This window comes from Mustela lutreola, chromosome 4 (genome assembly GCF_030435805.1).
Source record: "Mustela lutreola isolate mMusLut2 chromosome 4, mMusLut2.pri, whole genome shotgun sequence".
Classification (NCBI taxonomy): domain Eukaryota; kingdom Metazoa; phylum Chordata; class Mammalia; order Carnivora; family Mustelidae; genus Mustela; species Mustela lutreola.
The window spans coordinates 132,312,308-132,337,389 of record NC_081293.1 but is presented as its reverse complement, the minus strand read 5'-3'; the positions used below and the strand labels follow the sequence as shown (position 1 = coordinate 132,337,389).

Below are 25,082 nucleotides of genomic sequence, written 5' to 3'. Positions count from 1 at the left end.
GTATTTAAACATCAAAGTATTACATTAAATAAAAAGAAACATCAATTTAGAAAAAGAAAAATAAAATGCCTATGTATGCATTGCTTCATTTTACTGCTGAACTAAAACATGGTCTCTGTCTCATTTTCTTTGTTTCCTTTTTCTTTCCCTCTCTTTCCTTCTTTTTTAAAACAATTCTATGAAAACAGAAAAACATTTTTAGTTTTGTGGTCATACAAAAACAGTCTAAGGATTTGGCCCATGGAAAATAGTTTGCGAAACCTTCCATTTAAAGTCTGAATCAAGAGATAATTATGATTATTAATTTTCTTATTCTCTAATGCATTTTTACCTGAACAATTCATTTTTAGCTACATTGAGACTCTCTAGTGAATGGTGTGGGGGAGGACAAATCATTTTCCCTCTACTCTTTAAGGTTCTTAATTGAGACACTCCTGCTAATGAAAAAGGCAGATTAACAGGAGAAAAACACACCAAAATTTAATAGCATGTATACCTCCTTTGTACATGGGAGAGATCCAGGAAAACCAAAATGGCCCAGGACACCCCCTTAAATACCATCTCCAGCTGAAGACAAAAAATGTTGGGGTTTGGGGACAGAAAGGCCAGTTATGGGAGGTTTTCAGGAAAAGCAGTCATCAAAAGCCCACTTAATTCAAGTGCATTTAAGTCCTTGCCTTCTCTCCTAATAAGAGTTTTAGAGTCATCCTTCTCTTCCTGGTACAGAGAGGGAGACTTTATAAATGGAGACTTCTCTTATAACTGTAAATGTCTCTTACAAAAGGACGACTTCTACTTGGTTTTCAGATATTCTCCTACCTGCTATTTCTTAAAAATAACCAGCCTAAAACAATACTTATGTTAAGGAAATATATTTTGTTTGGGGTGGCAAATTCTGCTCCCCTGTGACAGGTCCTCACCTGGCAGTCCTACCATATCTATAGTTTAAAATAAAATTCAAAAGGGAGCAATGGTTTACCAGCATTCTTTCCAGGGTCACTTCTTTCTTGAGCTGGTCAACTTCCATCTTCAATTTGTCCTTTTCTGTCAAGTCTTCAATATTGATCACTGGCATCTTTTGCCTGCTGAAAAAAGAGACAGTTCATACATACACCAAATTTCTGGACATGGTTCAGGTCAATATTAGCCAGTCCCTCCCTCTGCTCTTAACTTACTAAGGGAACTGTTTCTTTGTTTCAGCTTTCTAGGATAACTGATTTCTTACGAATGCTCTCTGAACAATTCCAGCACTGCACACTAGCCTTGCAATTTTAAAGCTTCTTTATAATCTTCACTAATATGATTAAACCAAGCATTTGACTCTAACCACCTGCTAGTAGGTTTGTAGGGATGTGGGAGAGGTCAGTTTAGTCAGCATACAGTCTTAAACATCCAAAGCTCCTCCTTTTCTCTGTTTTGTTTTATTGTTGTTTTTTTTTTTTTGTATAGTGTAAATATTTGTGTTTCCAACACTCAATCTTCAACACCAAAACTCTCCATTATATGATATACACCATTTAAATGAGCCTGAGGTCATTCTGAGGACTGGATTAATCCTCTAAAATGCTAGAGTAATCTGGTATTAACAGAGAACTATACACAAACTGTTACTATAAGTTCTTTACAAATAACAGGTTGTAATATGAAACAATAGAGTGGAGATATAGCAAACAACCTCATTAATCAGAAACAAGCATGTTACTTAGAATTTCTCTCTAAACAATACCAGGAAGTTCTGTGTAACCGTCACAATGCACTGGAAAGCAATCATGACCAAACATATCAGGTTAAAGGTGACATAGTGGGCATACTGTTGGACATCATAAAAGAAGGATCTTCTGCACTCTCAGCAATCTCTTTTCCTTAATTAGATCAATGGGCAACGGGGGAAAATGGTGCAGTAGCTGGTGGTACCCATATGCAAAATGGAAAGTATTTCATTGTAGTTAAGTGACATCACACTTAAAACCTCTCCTTTTTTTGTATTCTTTTTTTCTACTTTGTCTCCCTGGTCCAGTTTTTATAATGAGATATTTTTATGAAAGTAGACATATTTAGGTCACATGTTATTTCAGCGAACAAAACATTGCATATTTATATACAAATACTCTGCTAATAATTTATGAGCAATTAACTTATTTCCTTATAGTGATATAGTGTTATCATTTCCAAAACCTTTGAGGAAATACTATTTCCCTTCTCGATCTTATAATGGACTCTTCTTCTTTGGGAAACAGACATTTTCACATATTTTTAGGGGCAACTGCCTAAATATGCCAGCACAGATATAGAAAAGAACACTCTATGAGGACCCAAAGTCAATGTTTCTCTTACCTTTTTATTTTTGCTTCTCTGTTCTTAATTTAGCAAACAATATGACACAAAAAGATTGTTCTTCAACCTGTGTAATTGTGTAATTGTTGTTTAGTATTTGAGGGAGATATTCATTCTCCTCTTCCTTCTTAACTGCATTCAGACTATCTGTAACCATTCACAAGCAAATCTACGTCTGCTGATCATTTTTAGTGGTTGAGATTATCCTTGGCACATTTTTTCTCCATCTTGAAAAACTAATTCCACTGGCAATGACTCTCACACTTCAGTGTGTATAAGAATCGCTTTAGGAACTTGTTAAAATATGAGCCCAATTGAAGAGGTTTTGATTTGGAATAGGGCTTAGAATTTAATTTCCTCTGTTTTAGAGAATCCCTACCATGTTATTGACAATGATCACTCTTTGACTCTTGCTAGGGGTGTGGCCCTGATCAAGTTACTTAAATTCTCTGTGCCTCAGTTCACTAGGAAATTAGAGCAATATGATTATGTAGGTTGCAGATGTCTTGGGAGGGATCAATATTACATAACGGTATGTGGCACGGAATATGTGCTCAGTACACGTTAGTTGGGTTACCCACTTATTCTGCACCTCTAGACTTATTCTGCACCTCTAGACTTTCAAAATCGGATGGCACTCGCTGATAGGTGGCTTTATAAGTGCTCTTTAGGGATATCATGTGGACATGATTTGGGTCCCTTAATATCATGGGTAGCAGATGCTGTTGGTGCCCTTCCTAGATTTCCCTTTCCAGAGTGGGGTGTTCATTTTCCCAGAGGTGCACATGTTGACTGCCAAGGGCAAGCCTTCTGCATGGATTTGTTCTTGGCTGATGGCAACGACTTCGACTGGTGATGTCTGGGAGATTATGGTTTCAATTGGCCCCTGTGAGTGACCTTTAGTGTAGGGCTGGCTGAAGTGAGGTTGTAACAGTTCAGGGGGTGCCTCTGGGCTGAAAAATCCTGTAATTGAGAACCTTCCAGAGCTCCCCATGGAGTCAGGATATGCTAGACATCTGAGACTATACCTTTGCTTAACCTCTGCTTCATCTTGCTTTCTACCTTCCTTCAGAGATTTCTTGTGAGAGCTCATCCTTGGTAAATCACTTGGACAAGGATCCCTGTCTTAGGCACTGATTCTAACAAATCTAAGACACAAAAGGTTATAAGGACTTTTATAAGAGCATCTAAGTCTTTCACAACTTTTATGTCCTTACTCCTGCCCATTGTTCAATATATAAAAGAGAATCATGGGGTGTAGATACAGTCACTAGCAAGCTATGTCATAAATATTCACCTAACCATAGAAAAAAGTACAAAGTATGTAACACCAATTTACTAACAAATGATCTCTGAACTCTAAAATTCAATAATACTTTAAGCAAAACACATTTCATTTGGTGGAGGCGAATCTTAGAAGATGAGGGAATGCTTGCCAAACTTGATGCCATGGGACTTACATGAGAAAATTCAAAGAGTGAGGATCAAAACTCTAACTTCCTTCAAAGACAGCCAGCCAAAGAAAGGGCAGTGTATATTGTCTGCATGGAGTCCCAAGGCTCAGAGTTGCATTGAAGGGTTTAAATGAATTCAGATATGGCATCATCCAATCATCCTTAAACCCATTTTACAGATGAAGTAAAGGTAGTCCAGACAGTTGAAGTGACCCAAATCATAAAAGGGGTGGCAACAGAGCTGGGCTATAACACAGGTGCTTGGTTTTTGGTCTGGGGTGTTTTCAAATCCAACACACTTCTGTTACCCTTCCCAAATAAGTGTAAAAGCATAGATTTGTTGTGTCACACTTTAGAATTACACAGGAAGAAAGTACAGAATTGAAAAAAAGGGGCACTAAGCCTCTCTGTCCTATCCTCCCCCACCCCTGGCCCTAATCTCTGGGCAGCTCAAAGCTTCCAACTGAGCCTCCTCTACATGGGAAGTTCTCAGAGGGGCTAGATCATATTACTGGCACTATTACCAAGCATCCTTATCCCCCTTCCACCAGAATATAAAAGAGAAGGACTGAAGACTCAGACCAACAAGCTAAGGCAGCAATTATAGCTAATTCATGGGGGGGGGGGTGCTACCTACCCCTATAAGTAGAAGATATTTGCCCTTTTACTTCTTCCATCTTGCCTACTATCAGAGGAGGTAAGGTCCAACAAAGTAAAGAGATAAGAAGGGGGAAAAAGTACCTCAGAGCTGTACCCCATTCATAGAGCAGGGGTTCTCTGTGGGAGGCAATACTGCCCCTCCCAGGGCTTTTTGAAAATATGTCAGGTTGTTTATGGTTTTCAGGGGTTTTGTGGGTGCGAGTATGGGATGTAGAGAAGATAGAAAGATTTAGAGTAGCTTAAGTGTCTCACTAATATTGTCCATAGTTTTCTTGTTAATCTATTCAAGAATTAAAGTGGGCTAGTATAAAGTTCAAAAGCTACCTGTTTTCTATTTGTTTTTACACATTATATAGATAAGCATATTTTGAAGTAAGGCAACTCGACAAAATATTGAACTTACAAAATCTGTATTAGTGGAAATTATTAAAATTATTTTTAGAAGTCCCCTGTTTTATACAGAAGATAAATCACACATTCTTTGAAATAGAAATGTTGCTAACACACTTTAAATATTTTGATTTATAAACATTCCATTTGACACATTGTTTTCAGAAACAAATCCACTATATTATTTACAGTAAATTTGCAATCATAGGGCTATAAATTTTCTTATCTTGTACTATTCTTTTCCATCCTACATTATACTTAGGACTATAAAAATAGCTAACATATTCATTCATCCAACAAATATTATGTTGGATGAATGAATATGTTATGTTCTAGACTCTATTCTAGATGCTTGAGGGTAGAACAGAAAAAAAATACAGAAAATGTTACTCATGAGGAACATACATTCTAATGAAGGGGAAAGGCAATAAACAAGATAAAATGTAACATATATTAATTGTGATAAGTACTAGGGGAGGTATAATAAGTAATTTGTTTATTCCACAGACACTTATAAGATTCTACTTTCCATAAGTCTAGCTCTCAGCACTGGGAAACAATGGTGACTACAACAGGAAAGCTTCCTGCTGTCACAGAGCTTACGTAATAGTCAAAGGATCAGACAAGTGAAACAAAATGAATAAACATAGCGATTTAAACTGATAAATGCTATAGTTCGTGATAAGGAGGACTAGGATGTGAAGCAACATCATCTAGACTGATTAGAAGTAGTCAGCGGGACTGACTGTCCAGAAGGAGACAGTAAAGGTCAGTAGACAAGCATTTCATGCAAGGAGGAGGGCTAAGCAGAGAGAACAGCTCATGCAATGGGCAGGATGTGGGAACAAATTTGTTGTACAAGAACAGAAAACACTATGTAACAAGTAGAGTAAGATAGAAGGAGAGTGATGGGGTGAGGTCAGGAACGGAGACAGTAGCCAAGTCACGTAGAGTGACTCAGAGGAGTGGTAAGGAATAAAGTGAGGAGCCAATGAAGGGTTCAGATTCTACTTTGAAAAAAGTGAGGTGTGTGGGGTTGAAGAGTAACTACAGTGGAAACTGGGATTTTATGGAAGAACGTAACAGAAGAGTCCCTTAAGAACAGGTGGATTTGAACAATATTGGTGGCCACGGATATAAGGAAATAGGGCAGATTAAAAATGTGATTTGCAGATAGAATTGACAGGACTACTGATGGATTGGGTGATGAAAAGATGGGAGATGTCCAGAGTGATTCCACAGTTTTGGACTTGAAAGTCTAAGTAGAAGTGTCACTGACAGAAAGAAGGAAGATTGGGGCATATGGTCAAGATTTCAGTTTAAGACATAAAATATTTGAGGGGCGCCTGGGTGACTCAGTGGGTTAAAGCCTCTGCCTTCGGCGCAGGTCATGATCCCGGTGTCCTGGGATCCAGCCCTACATCGGGCACTCTGCTCAGCAGGGAGCCTGCTTCCTCCTCTCTTTCTGCTTGCCTCTCTGCCTACTTGTGATCTCTGTAATCAAATAAATAAATAAAATCTTTAAAAAAAAAGACATATAATATTTGAAATGCCTATTAGATATCCAGGTAGAGATATTTAGAAGATGTAAGCATTTGGAATTCAGAGCTGAGGTAAAGACTATACACAAATGTGTGTGTGTGTGTGTGTGTGTGTGTGTACACTTAAAATCACATAAGAAGAAAGTTCAGTTAGAAAGGAGTTCTCAAGGCTGAACTTTGAGTCATTCCACTTTTAATGGGCAGGTAGAGGAGAAGGACAGATTGAGAAGGAATAGTCAACTAAGTAGGGGAAACCAGAAGGATGTGGAAAAACTAAAAACTAAAAGAAAAGCATTTCAAGAGTGAGGAAGAATCTGAAATGGTTAAATACTGCTGAAATGGAAAAACATGGTCCCTGGTGACCTCAGTGGCAACAGCTTTGGATGTTGTATGAATTGAGAGGTCCAGTAAGATGTGGCAATAGGATGAGGTGCCCTTGATGGGAGCACTTCCTGTTCTTCCTCTTCCCAATGTGGAAGTTGAATCAGAGTGCAATGGGGTGGGGGGAGATGAGGAAGTGGAGGCAGATAGTGAAGATAAGATTTCTGCTGGGAAAGGGAGCAATGAAATAAGGCTCTAACAAGAAAGGGGTGGAAAGTCAAATATGAACTTTAAGTTTGGGATGGGAAAAAAAATCAGAGATAGAAATGGAAACTATTGAAAGAACGGATGTTACAGAGGAGTGAGAGAAGTAAAGTCCTCTAGAAGGCAAGAGGTGAAAGGACCTAGGGCAGTAGCTACAGTGTAGGTGTCTGGTTCGACCAGGGCATGCCTTCTACTGTAAGGGAAGGAAAGAGAGTGCCAGACATCCTGCTGACCAAAAGGAAGTTCACACTTCTCTGGCTCATTCAGTAGACCTAGTCCATGCTAGTGTAGTCAACTCTCTTCCAATAACACCTTTTAGTTTGACTCAGTTTTCTTCCTTGGCTAGTAGCCAAGAGAGATACACCCCACCCCCAAAGAAATAGTAAGAGTCTTAGGAGATACATTGCCCTTTCAAACTGCAACTATGGCCTCCCCCTGCCCCCAAATGGTAGGTTGGACGCCCCTCCTGTTTGACTTAAGAGATGAACGCTTTTCTATATAAAACTAGAATAAACGAGCATATGCAGGGTTTATGACAGACACGTTAGTAAGTATTGTATAACTAACATGAGATTTGGGCTAAGGTATAAAGAAAGGACAATATTTTTGTAAGAAAGAGTGTCTTTATACTTGAAAGGTCAAGCTCCATTACTTTCTGCTATATATAACCCTGAAAATAAGGATTTAGTGATTAACTCTCTCAATCCTCTAATCTGATTATTAACTTTGGCAGGTGTTTCTCTTAGAGCATTATAGCAATGTATTTAAATTGCAGTGATCTGTTTGTTCTCAATTACAAACTTCATGTTTGAGTGAAAAGGAAGTCTGTAATCTAGCTGTCCAGGTACTGAACTGAGGTCATGAGCACATGTTATATATAATAAACCCGACTTCGGGCCCCACTAATATGTAAGAGAAATACATTTGTACAGGGAATGAGACCAGTGGATCAGGATTCCAATGGCCTGAACTAACTGTATAGACATGGCGCCATCATATATTCACCTTAAGTTTCAGTGCTCATTTGCAGAGTGGGAAGCATAAAGTATCACCCTCAGTGGTGATTGTGGGAGATGTAAACTCTCAATAAACATCATATTCATTATTATAGTGCTTGCTATTCCCACATGATATACAGGAGTTAGGGGCAATTTTCTATGTCTCTCCTCCCTTCTTGACATGCCACTCTCTGGTGGATTAGTAGCCCAGGCTAGAATTCTGGGCAGGTGGTGGTGAAGCCATACTGTGCTAGGAAAGTCTTGGATAAAATAGTCCAAACTTTGTCCCAACATTTTGGGTGCCCTACATAGTTAAGTATGCAGCAGTGTGAGTAAGAGAAAAGATGGTTTGCCTCTTAAGTAGGCATGATAGCTGGATGAACATACATCTAGGTAGAAGAGAAAGGGGTTTTTTGAGATTCTGCCTTTCTACAGAAGGCAATGCTTTGCTAGAATCACAACACCTAAAAACAACAACAACAACAACAACAACAACAACAAAAACTGACCTAAGCAAGCAGCTGTTTAAGGAATGAGTCTCTGTCCCGCAGGCATAAAAGTTACAATGTTAGATATGTTTGTGTGGATTGGCTTTTGTTTTGAACTGAGCTCTTACCAAAATTTTATTTCCTCCTCTATAATCCCATAAAACCTAGTACATATCTTTAATATTGTACTGAAAATGCGATATTGCAGTTGGGTTGTGATGTCTACTCCTCTATTCTATTATGCTAGGAGATCCCTTTATGTATTTGTCTTTGAATTCCAAAACGCCTAGCAGAAGGTTTGGCACGTATTAAATAGTAATTCTGCTTATTTTTAAAATATATGGATGAAGAAATGATCACGGTAAGAGACACATTAAATACCCTATTATCTCGTTCCCCTAAGGAGAACAAGAATAATAAAATTAGGCACAGGGAATGTCTCATCCTCTTAACCTGTTCCACCTTATTATACACTGCTCACAGATGCACTCTCTATACGACAGAGGGCGCACTAGAGTAAACATTTCCTACGTGACCCAACTCGCTAGAAAAACACCTTGCAGGTGAAAGAGTTGCCTAAACTTGAACAAAATCCTCGTGATCCCTAATCTCTCAGAAGAGATGAACTGCCTTTCTTATCAAACGTGTAAAATTCTTGTTCGTGCCAGATGGACTCACTTCAGATTTTATTTTGACGGGACTTCGCTAACATGCAGCAAGAATTTTGCTTATTGAGGAGTTAATCAATAAGTGACTATGATATATAATATATATTCCCAAATCACCGGTTCAGTTAATTCACCTCATTCATTTATGAGCTAGACATGCCACTTCTCTCTGAGGTGTCTGACAGGGAGGAAGACCATCTGTCTTAATCCTCTTGTTAAACTCATAATCACCGTCCAAGCCTGTGTGGCTCTCAGAAGATAGAACATCTTACTTGAGACTTGGGACTTCTAGGAACTAATGTGTTCCAAACCAACTTAGTCTCCATTTTGGGGGAGGGCATGTGGGAGATGGTGAGAAAGACCTAGAAGCAAGGATCTGACACACGCACAGGTGTTCCTGAAGCTTCCGTGTGTTTTCATTCTGATATTTAACGTTCCACTCTGAGGTCTCCATGCAGTAAAAGGAGTCCAGGTACGGGGATGTAAGGAAGAATACAGGGCTGAATACCAAGAACTAGTCTTCAGCTCTGTCAACAACGAAGGTAAGGAAACATGGCAAGATCTCAATACAGAATTCTGTAAAATGAAAATAGTGGAATGGAGAATATTTATAGTTCCTTCAACATTCAGATTATAAGAACTCCATGCCTTATTTCACAGAACTCCGAACTATTTTGAAACTCTATTTTTAGCCACAGCCACTAAAGTTAATACTTGGTGTAACAATGACAAATCAATCTGGGTGACTGTTCTTTGTGGTTCCCTCCAGCCTTCCACTTCCTGTTGATTTTGGATAAAGGACTTCTTTTCCTTTGCTATGTGGTAAACTTTTGGCCTAGATACTGGTTTAAGATATGGATGCACTGTGACAGCCTTATGGAGGCTGGTTGCTGTGATCACATGGCTCCTTCCACATGATGCTAAAGATGAATTCAGTAATTTAAAATAATCCCAGAAAATTTAGATTCCCCTTACATTGGAAGATATGTTTTTCATGGATATAAAGATACTCAAGTGGTTTGCAATTAAGAGGCATAATTTCCTTCCTGATAACTTGGCCTGATCATCTCAAACTTCTAACTGGCCCCATTTATTGAATTCTTCTTCCCTGTCTCTGCTCAGTGGTCACAGGGGTGTGAAAGATGCACCTGATTTGGCATAGAATAAAGGAAGGTAATTAACATTTCTTGAGTGCCTCTGAACATGAATTTTCCCTGTGTCCATAGACTCTACACCTGGGGGGTGAATGGCCTGATTTTGGCCCTTTCCCCATTCTCCTTCCCCTCCATGGGAATGCAGCATCCTGTGTCCTTACTAGGACTAAGGCCTCTGCTCTGATTCAAAGAACCCTAAGCTCATTTCCCCAGAAGAAACCATCCCAAAGTTATATATGATTGTGTGACACCTTCCTAGGCAGAGATGGCACCACAGAGCTCAGCCAAAGAGGAGAGCTGATGAGAGCAATGTCACAGGCTTTCATCCTACGAGGCCAGTTCATGTTGCTCTTTCCTGGCTGTAGTTCCATCTTAATGTTTTGGGCCAAGGCTCTCAATTGGACTCAAAACATGGACAATCTGTCTGGATCCTGTGCCTGTGTATAAGGCACTGAAGCCTATCTTTTTGAGTGCTGAGGCCCTTGTCCTTTAATCCTCACAACACGCATGTAAAAATACACTCATTATCCATTTTACAGATAAGGAAACCAAGGCTTAGAGAGTTTATGTGACTGTCCAAAGGAGCAAGGGATAAAATTCATTTTCCCATTGCATCCTGCAATTTTCCAAAATCACCTCCTCTAATATAAGATTCTTCTTTTTATATGAAGCTTAAAGATGATTAAGAAGTACCAGCACATGAGAACAAAGAACAAAAATGACAATAGTCAACGCTGAATGGCAAGTTTGAATCAGTCCTTGAATTTATTTTAGTCCACATGGGAGATATATTTAGTCATATTCAGAAGAATGAAAATCATATTCAGAAGAATGAAAATTTGAAGCTGAATTAACTTTTCTCCTGAAAGTGATACTGGCTGTTTGGTAAAACTTTCCTTCTTGGGAAGGGCTCATCTGATTCTCCTATGAATGTGTCTTTCCAAAACAGCTGGCTGTTGCAGTGGCTCACATGCTAAAGCCAGTGCATGCCAGCTCCAGTGAACTGATTGTACCTATCTATTTCCAGTTCTGGTTGTTTGAAATTGGCCGTATCGGGAGTACTGACAAACCATGGAAATCAGTAGACTATACAAATCAGCAAACACTTCTAAGTTCCCCTCCTGAGAGCTGGTTGTTAAACATTTGTCCTCACATCTTGGACTGTTAATCATAGATATCTGGTAACCTGACAGCATCAGTGAACACTGAATATTTCCGGGACAGGCTAGTTTTCTTAGGAATAGGATTCTACGGCATGACATCAGAATAACTGAAAACTGGCACAAGGGATCTAGTGTGCAAAATGTCCCGGACTATTAACTCTCTGTGAGCATAGGGTTTCTCAGAAACTTTGACGGGGAACTCCTGAAAACTCCTTCCAGGTCCTCAGGAGAAGCCAGGAATAATTGTTCTCTGGAGAATATTAAATACAACAAGAGGAAAAGGGGGAGGAAGACACATTCATCAAGAGAATCCATTAAAATGTTCACCAAAAGTATCTTCAGTATTTCATGTGAAATCCAAGCATAAATAGTTTGTTTTGTATGAAGAAAAAATCAGACCCAGGCTAATATGTCAGAGGAGCAATGAACGTTCATGCACTGACGATTAGGAATGGGCAGGAAGGGATCCCCTACAGCCACCTTCCTATGGAGTTTCAAGTTCCAGCTCAAAAAACACAGCCACAATACTAACACAGGGCTGATGAGGGGTGGGGAGGATATAAAATGATACAATCATTTTGGAGAAGTGGCAGTTTTTTTAACATTTATATATATTTTACCCACAAGTAATTAAAGCTTAAACAAGTATGTACGGACTAAGCAGCTTTATTCATAACAGTCTCCAACTAGAAACAACGCAATGACCAGTAACAGGACATTTGTAGTATTCATACGTTGGACTCAGCATTTAAAAGAAATGAACTATTCAATAACATGGTGCGTCTTGAAAACAGTAGTGGAGCAAAAGAAGTACAAACAACACACACTTTATGATTCCATTTTTCAAGAACAGGCAAGACTCTGGTGGTAGGTGGTTGCCCCTGCCTGGGATCAGGAGGACTGACTGGGAGAGGGTATGAGAGAATGTTCTGGGGTGCTGCAAGAGTTCTAATTCTTGTCTGGAATAGTGCTGTACACTTAAGATCTATCATGAGCCTTTTATTAAATGTAAATTAAATCTTGACTAAAAGAAGTACGTATGCATAAATGTAAATAAATACACATAATTAACTTTCTAATCTTTCTAATCTAATCTAATCTAATAATTCGTTGCAAGGAATTAGGCTCTCCTCAGCTGAATTTCACACTTGCTCTCTGCCTTCAAATACCTGGACTCAGTGCTTTCATCATGGAGATTCAGGCTTCCCTGTGATGCTGCAAGTTGGAACCTTGTGCAATCACCCCCAGGTCATTTCCCTCTAGCTTGCCAACTTCCTATCACTCACATAATGTCCAGTCTAGTCACTCCTGCAAAGCTAGGAGAAAGTTTGGGAGGCAGGTTCAACCTGGTGGGGAATCCCCCCGCCCATCCCCCGCCCCCGCACTTTCCTACACAGGGCTGTGATAGGTCACAGCCTGTGGGGCATGAATCAGCCTCCTGGGCTTCACGCAGGCATGCTCCGCCCCTGTCTGGGGTCCGAAGGACAATCACCCTACATAAAGCAGGCACCCACCGCATCGGCACCCAGGCTGCCTGGAGACTGGACCTTGTGCACCCTCTTCCTGCCTGCACATTCAAGAAACGCCTCGCCCCGAGGGCCACTCAAACGGGACAGCATGGACTTTATGACCGGCATAGGGGTTACACTTCTGTGGTTGGTCCTGTTGATGAGCGGGCGGGGAGTCAATGCTCAGAGCTCTCCAGGTACTGCCCTTGCCAGGGACCCCTCCTCTTTGCGCCTGGCTTTTGCCCTGGGGTAAGCAGGGGTGGTGCTGCAACTGTGGGGTTCCGGACTGCACCCGCTCTCTCTTCCCTGCTCTCTCTGCCCGCTCTCCCCAGACCCCTGTCGCACAGGACGTCTGGGAGCCGCGGGAAGATATACTCCTGCAGAAGTTTGTACTTTTCTCTCTGCAACTCCCCTTGTGCGGGGAAGCAGAGGGACAGAAGTCCTCGGGAAGCCTCTACCTTCCCGGAGACGTGGCAGGCCTCCTTCCCTCTCTCAGGCTCTCCTTCTGCTCCTCCAGAAGGAAACAATGCTGACATCTGCCTCCAGATGCCCTATGTGGGGCCCTGCCGAGCCCTGCTTCCCCGTTACTACTACGACAGGTTCACACAGAGCTGCCGCCAGTTCTTCTATGGAGGCTGCGAGGGCAATGCCAACAATTTCAGAACTTTGGAGGACTGCGATGAAGCTTGCGGGAGGATAGAAAGTAAGTGGTCTTGCTCAAGCTCAGATCTCCTGGCTGCTAGTAACTTCATTTCCTAGATCCCATTTTCTACAGTAAGTTTTAGCCTTTATTTTCTCAAACATTAAGTAAGGCTCGCTTATTATTTCCAGAAAGTAATCCCATGTTTACACTGGCTAACAAATTTCTCTCCTAAGTGGCATTTATCATAATTCAGGGTCTGTGCAGGCTCAGAGCAAGAGTTCATCGTAGGGCATAATAATGCAGGGGTGTGATGTATTGGGTACCACATAAGTACTTTTCTTTATCCTTAGTTCTAAACCCATGTGTTTTTTTTTTATGCCTCCTGGAGAGCCCTGTTTCCTCCTGTCGGTTATCCATCAATCTGACAAACTTTTCAGCAGATTTTATTGTTAAGATGTGATTTAGCTAACTGTAACTTTTCCTTTTGTCCCCTGACACCCAAACTTGTTTTGGGTTAGTACAGGGATATAGTAGAGATCCATGATCATGGTTTCTATTTCATTTTAATCATATTTATTATATCTGGTAAGGCCAGTAACAAAACATGGGACTTCGCCATTCAAGGAACTAAGCCAAAGAAAAATGTGTATGTATTCCTATGAATAAGTCTGATTAACTTCCTATGTAGAAAAATCAGAACACCCTGAGAGAACAGAAAGACTTTCCACTGTATTTGGCTGACTCGGGTCTGAGGCTGCTACTTTAAAAAAAAAAAAAAAAGAGCTAAATAACTGGATGAAAGAAAAGTCTTCTGGGGATTTACTATCCCGGTACTAAATGTGATACCGTTTTCTCCCCAGTTGTTTCTGAAAATGCAGTAAAGTTCTGAAGTAATGCTAAGGAAGTATTACTTACTAATTACTTCAGTAACTTATTAATTAGTAATACTGAAAGTAAGTAATACTAAGTATTACTAAAGCTAATTTTTGACTAGCATTTTTTATGCCCTCCTTTTCCTAGAAGTTCCTCATAGATGCAGGTTGGAAGTCAGTAAGGGGCAGTGTGGAGTACGCACAGGAAAGTACTTCTTCAACCTAAGTTCCATGACATGTGAAAAATTCATATCTGGCGAGTGTCCCAACAATAAGAACAGTTTCCCGGACAAGGATACTTGTATGGCCTACTGTGCACCAAAGAAAAGTAAATACTATTTTTATGGGGTTTCTGTTTCATTTAAGATTTTAGGATGGAAGAAAAGTAATACTTTGATGTGTAATTACATGCCTTGTGTTCTGATGATTTCACATATAGTAGGGTATCAAACCTACTATATATATATATATAGTATTATTATTATTACCCCATTTACATACGAGAGTACAGGCTACCAGAAGTTAATGACTTGCCAAGTTCTCAGGGCTAGGAAGTCACAAAGCTGTGCATGATTTAAGTTTTTGCTTCCTGTTTACATATAAAAATTACAGTATTCTGGGGGTGCCTGGGTGGCTCAGTCTGTTAAGCATTCAACTCTTGATTTAGGGTCAGGTCATGATCTCAGGCTCCTGGGATCAAGCCCCAAGCATGGAGATTAAGTTTTCTCTCTCCCTTTCCCTCTGCCCTCTTCACTCTCTCTTGCTCTCTCTCTCAAAATAAATAATACCGTTAGGGAACCTGGGTGGCTCAGTTTGGCTCAGGTTTTGATCCCAGAATCCTGCATCGGGCTCCCAGCTCCCCAAGGAGTCTGCTTCTCCCTCTGACCTTCTTCCCTCTCATACTCTCTTTCAATGCCTCTCTCTCAAATAAACAAATAAAATCTTAAAAAAAAAAAAAGGAGAAATCTTAAAAAAGAAATCACAGTATTCTGAATGCCATGAATTCAGGTTTATATGGAATCACTTGTGTATAGGATGTAGTAGAACATATCCAGACCTCAGATGGTGAATCTTGAAAATTTCTGTCTAAGGTTTTTGGTTAGATTTCTGTAACCTTTAGTAATTGCAAAGTGTAGGACAAAGACCTCTCCATCCTTCTTTTTTCTGCTCCTATTTCTTACCTACATCCCCCCCCCCACCTCCTCAGTCCCTGAAATAACAGGTTACTTGGGCAATATTTCTGTAGAGAGAGGCAATACAGGCATTCTCCCTAGGCATAGCAGAGACACACATACAGAAAGACACATAAATTTAACAAACAAGGAAAACTTGCTCTGGAAGAGATTTGAGGAAGCTCTATAATTGTCCTGTACGCAGAATCTCGAGTTAATGAGAAGATGGTTTTGTTGCTTGTGTTTCCTTAAATGTTTTATATAAAGAAAAATGTTCCAATGACTACTTGGGAATTACATAAATGTATACTTAATTAATGATGGAAGGAGAACTGATGAAAACATTTAAAATAAATCTACCAACACAAGGAGGTTTACTAAAGCATGTCATGCATCAACCCTTGAAACACAACCAGTTTCTACTTGACCGTATCTGCTTTTTGGGTTTAATTTCTTAACACATTCAAATGATACAAGGACATAACTTCAGAAGAAATTCTCTCCAGTTTATAAAAATTTTAGAATTAACAAACTAGAGCATGCAAGCTTTCTTGAAAATTGAGACACACTTTTTAAATGGTTTGGTATGATATTCTGAATTCAGAATGAAGTTTCAGTAATTAATTTTGGTATTATTACATTTCTAATTTTGTTTTCCCTTTCATCAAGGTCCATCATTTTGCTACAGTCCAAAAGATGGGGGCGAATGCTCTGGTAATGTAACTCGCTATTATTTTAATCCAAGACACAAAGCCTGTGAGGCCTTCACCTATACTGGCTGTGGAGGGAATGACAATAACTTTGATAACATAGAGGACTGCACACGTGTTTGCCTAAAAGGTAGTAGATTTTTTCTTATTCAATTTTTAAATTAACTTTATAAATAATTCATTAGCAAAATTATATTTTTATGTATCCGTTGTCCTAAAAGCACATTGCCATTTCTAGACCATTTCTACGTAAATGGCACTTTAGTACCAGTCAGTTTTGTTAAATACTTGTAGTGGCTAGCTTCAACAGGTAGTAGCTGTATCCTTGCATTTTAAAGGTAGAAAGTTATTAACTTGAGTGGATAGTAAGTAAAACTGACTTTATAATCATTAAAAATAGTTGAGGTGAGTGTGTAAGCATATTGGAAATGTTGATTTAAAGTGAGTCTATGGACTGGAGATATGTGATATTTTTATTTTGTTGACTTTAGCTGTGAAGAAGGAAAAGAATGAGAAGATACCCGACACTATTTTGCCCATGGAAGATAACTAACTTGGAAGGAGTAATTTTAACCTTTTCCCCTGTATGTCATCTTGTGGATGCTACTGGCTCTGTGGTTATATCTGAAGAATAATATGGTGATACAGGGAAATGAATCATTAATGATTTATACATCAGTTTTTATTGCTACAGGTTACTTTTTCATGTATTTTTACACATAACCAGCTGCTATTCAAATGTGAATCGATTATTTTTAATTTACCATTCACCTATATTTTAATGTAGTTGAATTGCTGCTGTGCCTAAGATATAAAAGCAAATAATGACTCACTCATTTCTTGGAGTTGTTCTTCCTGATTTCAGCAGTGATCATAACTGAAAAGAAAAGACGATATAGTCATGTTCTCTTAACACATATGATCATAAAAAGGACCAGCAAATACATTTTATTCTGCATTTAAAAGTTGGATTATATTTTAGGTCCAAGGAAACAAACTTGCAGATTTACCAACAGTTTAGAAAATATTACAAGTGCTATTATATAGACATCACTAACTTTTATATCTACTGTGTCACTTAGAGGATAATAAGATAACTTTTGAATAAAAAGTTGGTAAATTGATTAAAATCTGAAATGCTTTCTTCCAGGATAAAATTCTCACCTCTTTTCATCTACCTTTCCACCCATCCATCCCCACTCACATTATGTATTTCTTTATACATAATAGATCTTCATTACTTCCAAAGACATAATAGACAAAACACTAAAATTGTTAGAGCTTTTGAACTGAATATTCAAGGCATTTACTTAAATTAACCACAGACTATACATGAATTTGATAATTTAAATTCTACTAATGAATTATTCTTGATAAATATGATCATTCCAGTTAAACAGTTTTTTCTTTCCACTGTAATAAAAATGTTTTAAAAAATTCCTACATTTTCATGGTAAGGTCCATATATTTAAAAGTATACCCCCCAATCTAGCAAACTTATAAGTGCATTTGCATTTTGCTTGAGCAATCCCTCTTTTAAAAATCTATCTCGAAGGTATTGTGAGAAAAATACAAAATGGTATAATCCTGAGGGCATTCATTGATGTATTATTTAGAAAAACCAATAACAGGAAATAAACCAGATAATCATAACCAGGGGATTAAAGATATGAATGTAAAAATAAACAAAATACCTATATATGGATATCATCTGATCCTCAGAATACATTTTTAAAAAGGGTCTAGAGCAACATGAATAAATACACACATTACAGAGGACATAACAATATTAAAATAGTTACCTTTAGCAGGAAGGGGAAAACAGGATGGGACAGGCATTTATGTGAATGTACCTCATTATATGGCTGTGATATTAGACCATGTAAACATTTTATATAATAAGAAAACAAAATATAAAGAATAGAAAGCATTCCTTGTACAACTGGAAACAAACCAAAACAACTCAACCCAAATGAATAACAAATAATGGCCTAACTGCAGAAATCTGTAATTATTTCTGGTGACTTTCAAAGCCAGTATTTTGACTCTCTTTTAAGGGATATAATCTAAGGGTCAAGTAAATTCTGAAGAAATCTGAAAATGCATTTAGTAATCTTTTTTTTTTTTTTAAAGATTTTATTTATTTGGCAGAGAGAGACACAGTGAGAGAGGGAACACAAGCAGGGGGAGTGGGAGAGGGAGAAGCAGGCTTCCCGCTGAGCAGGGAGCCCGATATGGGGCTCTATCCCAGGACCGACACTTAACCAACTGAGCCACCCAAGCACCCATGCATTTAGTAGTCTTATTATTAACACTGATATTTTTATTTTGAACTTAACACAGAATGCTACATTTTACTATATATTCTGTATGAATATATAAGAATTTATTTCTTTAGAAGTCAAGATTTTTAGTGTTAAGTGAAAAAGTATGGAAATTAAGAAATTAATCTCTTTCGATTTTAAATTGGAATATAAGTATTAGCATGAAATCAAAATTTATTTTCTCTTTGGGAAAAAAAAAAAAGTATTTTCCACCCTCCCACTGAAATATCCTTGAAGCAATGACAATTCAGTAGCAGTAAGTGTACCTCCCATTCACACGGTGGTCTCTAAATATGATTTCTCAGTAGAAGGAACCAGGGAACCAGGGTTCTTAGGAGAAATCACTGAATCCAGGTCTGGAAGAGGAAATACATAAGATGAACCTGGGCCATCTTATTCCAGAGAATAAGGAAGCTATTTGAATCATGTCACAAAAACAGGAGAGTAACATTAAGGGCCTTTCAGTGATCTAAAATAGGGTGATATGAACATAAAAACAAATAATGACTGGAATATATATGAATATATTAAAATGAATACAGAATGAGTTAATAATTACACACCTCCTTGGTCACTTTTGGAGGTTGTTAGGGAACTCTCTCATTACTTTGAAAAATGATAAATTAAAAGAAAGAATAAAGCATTTATTCTATTTTGTTTATCCTTAAAATTTTGCCAGGAAACTAAATAGTGTATGAAAGTCATTCACAGAGAATCTCAATCACACACACACACTGAAATGTTAGAAGGGAGCTCTCATGAAAGTATACATCTGGACAATGATCATCCTTGGATGCTGAAATCAAGACATGAAAGGTTGATGCAGGAATTAGGCTATGTCTCTGAATCCATGGATAATTTTAACATTAATAAAAATGTGCCACCAGACATTATTTACTTCTTGATATGATGCAGTAAGTATTACACACCTACTCCCCATGAAGGACTCTTGAAGAAAGAAAAAGGAAAACAATGAAGTTAACCAAACCTTTAGATCTTACTATCATATTGCCAGATCATGAGGTGATACTGGGGATGAAGGCACAATTTACAAGAAACCAGGGAAGGTCAATCAGCCAAATCCATAATGTTGGACACTGTATAGGACAGATACGTTAGGTTCTCCAAGAAACTACTGACATTTTTAAAAGGAGTGGGAGGAGGAATGCTTTTATAGCTTTTATATGGGATGTAACCAAAAAGCAGCATTAACATTAAAAGGTTTTGGTTGAGTAAGGCCTGCATTTGGACTACTTTTGGTGGGTTTTGAGAATGATCGTAGCCGAAGGATCTTATGTGCTCGGGGACTGTCCAGTGAGTGATTTGGAGCCTTTGAGAATTCTGGGGGTTCTTGGTTTATAGGGAAGTTTGATTTGGTACTTGCTGCCTTTAACTTCCCTGCAGCCAAAGCCCTCAGGGGGATTGCTCACCCTACATTCAGTGTACAGCTGTAGCTCTCTGTTCAGGTTGGGTAGGAATTCGAGCCTTCAGAAAACAACTTTCTAATACCCCAAATGTCTGCCATTTTATTTTAATGAGGAAATATATAAACCTGGCATAGGTCATCCTGCCATCTAAGGGAAATTCCTTCTTGCCACAGCCAGTCTGAAGACAAGTCACTGCTGTGGTTTCACCAGACAGACTGATTAAAAGGAATGTCTCATTGTGGGACACAAAAAAAGACACACAAAAATGGGCTGGCTTTTAATAAAATAGCCTTTTATTGAGAAAAAAAATTACTCTGGACCACCACTCATTCCTCCTCTAGGCACACACACTGTCACATGTTGAAACCCAGAAACTGCAATGGAGCCTTTCAGATTGCTTGGATCACAGTATCTCCAAGTATACATGCTCTCTGCCAACAATCTTGGAGACATTTATTTAATGATATTATTCAGTAAGAGAATGTCCTCTGGAGTGTCTGCCCATGTATTATTATAGTGGCTGCACAAGCTTATCTTTATAGGCTTCATATTTCTAGTAAAATATAGGTCTTGTGAGAAAACAAGCAAAGGTAGAAAAGTGAGAAAACAAGCAAAGGTAGAAAAGTACAGCTTATAGTTTTAAGATATTCTTTGTCTAGATATTCTGTTTTAAGACTAGAATGGAGGCAAGCAAATGAAGGAATTGGAATCATCCCAAAGCATTTCTCCCTTCACTCTGTATTCAATTTGTCACCAAGTATATGTATTCAAGTCTATGGTAATGCTGCTATCTTATTCCAGGAAAATTAAAACATTGTCCCAAGTTGCCCTTCTGCCTCTTTGCTCCCTATCCAGTCATCCACACTGATGCCACAGTATCAGGTTACTCCTTTTAAAACTCTTCAGTGGTTCCCACTGAATCTTCATGTTAACTGTCCAAGCTCCTAGTGTGCCATTTAAGACTTCTTACAAGTGGACCATGACATTCCTCTCCAGATTTATCTCCCCCATTCTACCATCACCTATAAGCTACAATTCAGTTGAACTAAATTATGGTCAATTTCCAAAGTATGTCATATTATTTTGGGTTTTTGTTGTTGTTGTTGTTGTTGTTGTTGTTTTGTTTTTGTTTTTTGTATCGTAGTGAACAAATTTTGTGCATGAGAACAATCCAGGGAGTCAGGCATATGGCAGGTTACTATGCCTCATGCCCAGGAGTTTTGATTTAGTTGGTTTGAGTTGGCAAAGATGTACATTACAATGACTCCAGCTGATGAGGAGGTATACATGTGTCATACTTTGAGGAACACTATTTTATGCCCTTGTAAGTTTTTTTTTCCTTTTCCTTTGAAACAAATATCTTTCCTTCCTAACCTCTTGACAAGCTGAATCTTCTGGACCTACCTCAAGTAGGTTTAATCATTTGCCCTGTGGGCTTGGCTGTATCTAGTACAGCTTCCTGGTTGCACTAATACAGCATATAGTTATTTTCCAAGGAGTTTTATTGTTAGGATGTTCAAGTTTTTCATGCAAAATTAGTAGATTATATTTTGATTTTAAAATGTGTCATTATACATATTGTATACTATATAAAAAATTAAAAGTATATAAAAGGATAAAAATTAAAATGATCCAGAATTTCAGCACTAGGTGATTATCAACCACATTTCTGTTTCTTTGAAGTGGAAGTAGCTTAGTCAAGAGGTATAAACATGCTAATGGTCTCAGTATATACTTACCAATTACATTACAAAATTATATCAGTTTATCACCATCTAAGAATAAGAATATATGCAAATGCCCAACACACTGGGTTTTAAATGAACAGAAAAACAAATCCCTCTTTGTCATAATAAAATGGTATCTCATCATTACTGTAATTGATATTTCCAGGATTGTTGCTAAGGTTGAACCTTTAAAAATTTTATGTTTTCTTTCACTAAATGTTAATACTTCCCTTTAAACTTAGCTTAAAATTTTTAACATAAAAATAGAGCTTACATTATACAATTTAATTTTAATCATGAAAGTTTTCAAATATACAGAAAAGTACAGAAAACTATATAATCAACCTACTTTAAAAAAACATGATAGGAGTTTCCCAAGTCTGTTTCAGGTGCTTTTTCTATTTTAACAGAGCTCAAGACTCAAAATGCACCTCTTTCTTATTTCCCCTCACTTTCATGAGAAGCAACTGCTTTCCTGATGTTGGAGTGTATACTTTCTGTGCATATTTTAATGCTTGTATTATAAATATAATAACCCAGAGCAATATGAAGTATTATTCTATGTGTTTTAAAGTTACTTATATGGTGTCAAACCGTGTGTATCCATTGCCATCATGCCTTTTCACTCTTAAGTTTTGGACATACTCTATAAATCTATCTTGTTTCATGAAGATCTGCCACATTTATTTTCTGGTATTCCATTACATAAATATAGCACAGTGCGTTCATTTCCCTGTTGATGGATATTTAATTTAGTCCCAAATTTTGGTTATAACAAATAATAATATTTATATACATTGCTCATTGAACATATATGTGTATGTGAAAGTGAAATTGCTAAAGACGGATTCATTAGAGCTACTATATTTTGCCAAATTGCTCTCCAAATATTTGTAGTCATCAATGTCTAAGAATTTATATTTCAAGTTTTTTACAACATTGTGCATTACTCAGGTCTTTATTGCCATTCATATAAGTGAGAATTTGTACTTCATTACTGCTCTCATTTTTACTTTCTTGATTAGTAATGGGATTGAGATTTTTTTTTTAATGTTTTCTTGGCTATTCTCCTTCTTATATAAATTGCCACTTTATACTCCTTTCTCACTTTTCCATTTGGCTCTGTGTCTTTTATTGTTAACTTACGTATTTTTTTAGGCATCCTGAGTAAGAATTCCTTGTTAGTTATATGAATTACAGATACTTTCTTCCAGTTTGTGGAAAAAGTGATGTTATTTGGTTTTTCCTCTGCCTGTTGGATTATGATCTTACATTATTGCATGAAATGTGAGAAAGCCGCATTAATTTAGTAGTTTCTCAACTCTTAAATTGATTATGTGACCTTGTTACAGGAAAGCTCAGAGTATGATAGTTGTGGCAAAGTCCAGTAGATCAGGAGATACTTCCTCAGTAAAACACAGTAACATTTGAACAAAGAGGTAAGAAAGGTTTTATGTGCAATAATAAATATTACATTGAATATAAAAAGCAGTATTAGAAGAAATATTGGCTAAGAATTTATCCAAACTCATTAAAATACATATGACTATACATTCAAAAAGCTCTATATATCCCAAACAGAACAGAAAACTAAACAAACAAAACACAACTGGGCACATCATAGGCAATCTTCTGCAAGCTAAAAACAGACTGACAATCTTTGTATACCTAGAAAAACAGACATAATACTTCCAAATAAGCATCAAAAAGACTAATGACGGACATTTCAACAGGAACTATGGAAGTCAGAAAATGAAAGATTAACATTTGAAAGCACTAAAGGAAAACAAACAAACCCGCAAACTGATAGTTTATATCCAGTAAAAAATCCCTCAAAATCGAAGGAGAAGTAAAGATGTTTACAGTTAAACACAGCTGAGAGAACTTGTTGCCAGCAGATCTCCACTACAAGAAACATTTCTGGGAGTTCTGAAGGAAAATGATCCCAGATGGAAGCACATAACTGCAAAATGGAATGAGAGCACTTGAAGATGTAAACATGGAAAACTAGAAATGAGCCTGGAGTGGGAACGTGACCCATGGATGGTATGCTGCCGCCAGGTTGCAGTGAGCTGCACCAGAAGGTGACCTTGGGGATGACCCGCTGCCTAGAATCTTCCCCAGGTGTGACAGAAGTCACTACTATAGAAAAGCCACCTGCCAAGTGTCATAGGATTTCCTCAGGGGAACAAAAACAATAACCATGTGCTACCTGAGAATGTGATGCATATTTATCTGATGACCAGTGGCCTGCACATGACATGGAATGTGAAGCTGGATGAGCACACTATTCCACTGGGCAGCATGGCAAGTGACTGCATCGCAAACCTGACTCAACCCAACCAGTCTTCTGAGTATTCAACCCCCTAGTGCACCAACTCTGGCAGACCTGGAAGTTGATGCACCTGAAGCTGGTGAGAACCAGCGAGAAAAAACTCACTTTGATTCTCCCAGTGTGGTTTTTGAGCAGGATCCTTGCAATATGAATGAGGAGGTTTGCCTCATCTACAAAAGAGGAAAACTAACATTCATGAGACCCTGAGATCTGGTTCCTGGATAGAGCATTATCCTGCATTTTCTCACAAATACCTTTACCACTTACTCTCGCCTTATTATCATGCACCTGGGCTTGCCGCAATGGTAATATGCCTTCCCCAGCTATGGCATTAGTTCACAGGCCAAAAATTGGTTCAACATGTATAAACCTATCACCTAGAGACCAATTCCTTTGCGAACAAGCTGGATCCCAGAAAAGTATTCAAAAGCAAGAAAAACACCTTACTCCCTAAAAACAAAGGGCTTATCCAGCCTGCAGGTGGCCAGAAAGGGCCCTCAGGTCCTCCCTCCTCCTCTAAATCCTCTTTTAGCCCTGGAAACCCTGTCCAAAAATGAGCATCCCCACCAGCCCCACGGTGATGATTTCCATGCACAGATGGCCCAAGCCTCAGATTCTGCATGTGGCACCACAGGCCTTTTCCTATATAAGTGAAGCCAAATCCTAGGCCTTTTACTCCCACTGTCATTAGCCAGGAGTTCAAGGGCATAGTCAGGTCTCCCTTATCCTTTCCCAGCCCCTGCCTCTGAAAACTGTGGAGAGGGGCACCTCGTTGGCTTAGTCATTAAATGCCTGCCTTCGGCTTAGGGCATGAGCCCAGGGTCCTGGGATAGAGACCTGCATCGGGCTCCCTACTGTGTGGCAGGAAGCCTGCTTATCCCTCTCCCACTCCCCCTGCTTGTGTTCTTTCTCTTGCTGTGTCTCTTTCT

At 38.5% G+C, this 25,082-nt stretch overlaps 2 protein-coding genes and 1 pseudogene across 3 annotated transcripts in view; 2 read left to right on the top strand and 1 right to left on the bottom strand.

The window, feature by feature from the left end:
- Positions 1–19,017, bottom strand: part of GNGT1 (G protein subunit gamma transducin 1) — a 22,036-nt gene extending 3,019 nt beyond the window's left edge. Inside the window, exons 1-3 of the mRNA XM_059171144.1 lie at positions 18,931–19,017; positions 17,174–17,217; positions 980–1,082 (exon numbers count right to left, since the gene is read on the bottom strand). Of these exons, the coding sequence (XP_059027127.1) occupies positions 980–1,075 (96 nt within the window). The 5' untranslated portion in view covers positions 1,076–1,082; positions 17,174–17,217; positions 18,931–19,017. The remainder of the gene's footprint in view (positions 1–979; positions 1,083–17,173; positions 17,218–18,930) is intronic.
- LOC131829385 (tissue factor pathway inhibitor 2-like) lies at positions 12,826–17,176 on the top strand. Of its 2 annotated transcripts, none has more exons than XM_059171142.1 (5): positions 12,826–13,140; positions 13,461–13,646; positions 14,607–14,786; positions 16,300–16,470; positions 16,832–17,176. In XM_059171142.1, the coding sequence occupies exons 1-5, from the start codon at positions 12,861–12,863 to the stop codon at positions 16,891–16,893; spliced, it is 879 nt and encodes a 292-aa protein (XP_059027125.1). In that variant the 5' UTR covers positions 12,826–12,860; the 3' UTR covers positions 16,894–17,176. The 2 variants fall into 2 exon arrangements, with proteins under 2 accessions (XP_059027125.1, XP_059027124.1); XM_059171141.1 differs by having other exon boundaries at positions 13,440–13,646.
- LOC131829386 (tubulin polyglutamylase complex subunit 2-like) lies at positions 17,330–25,082 on the top strand (annotated as a pseudogene).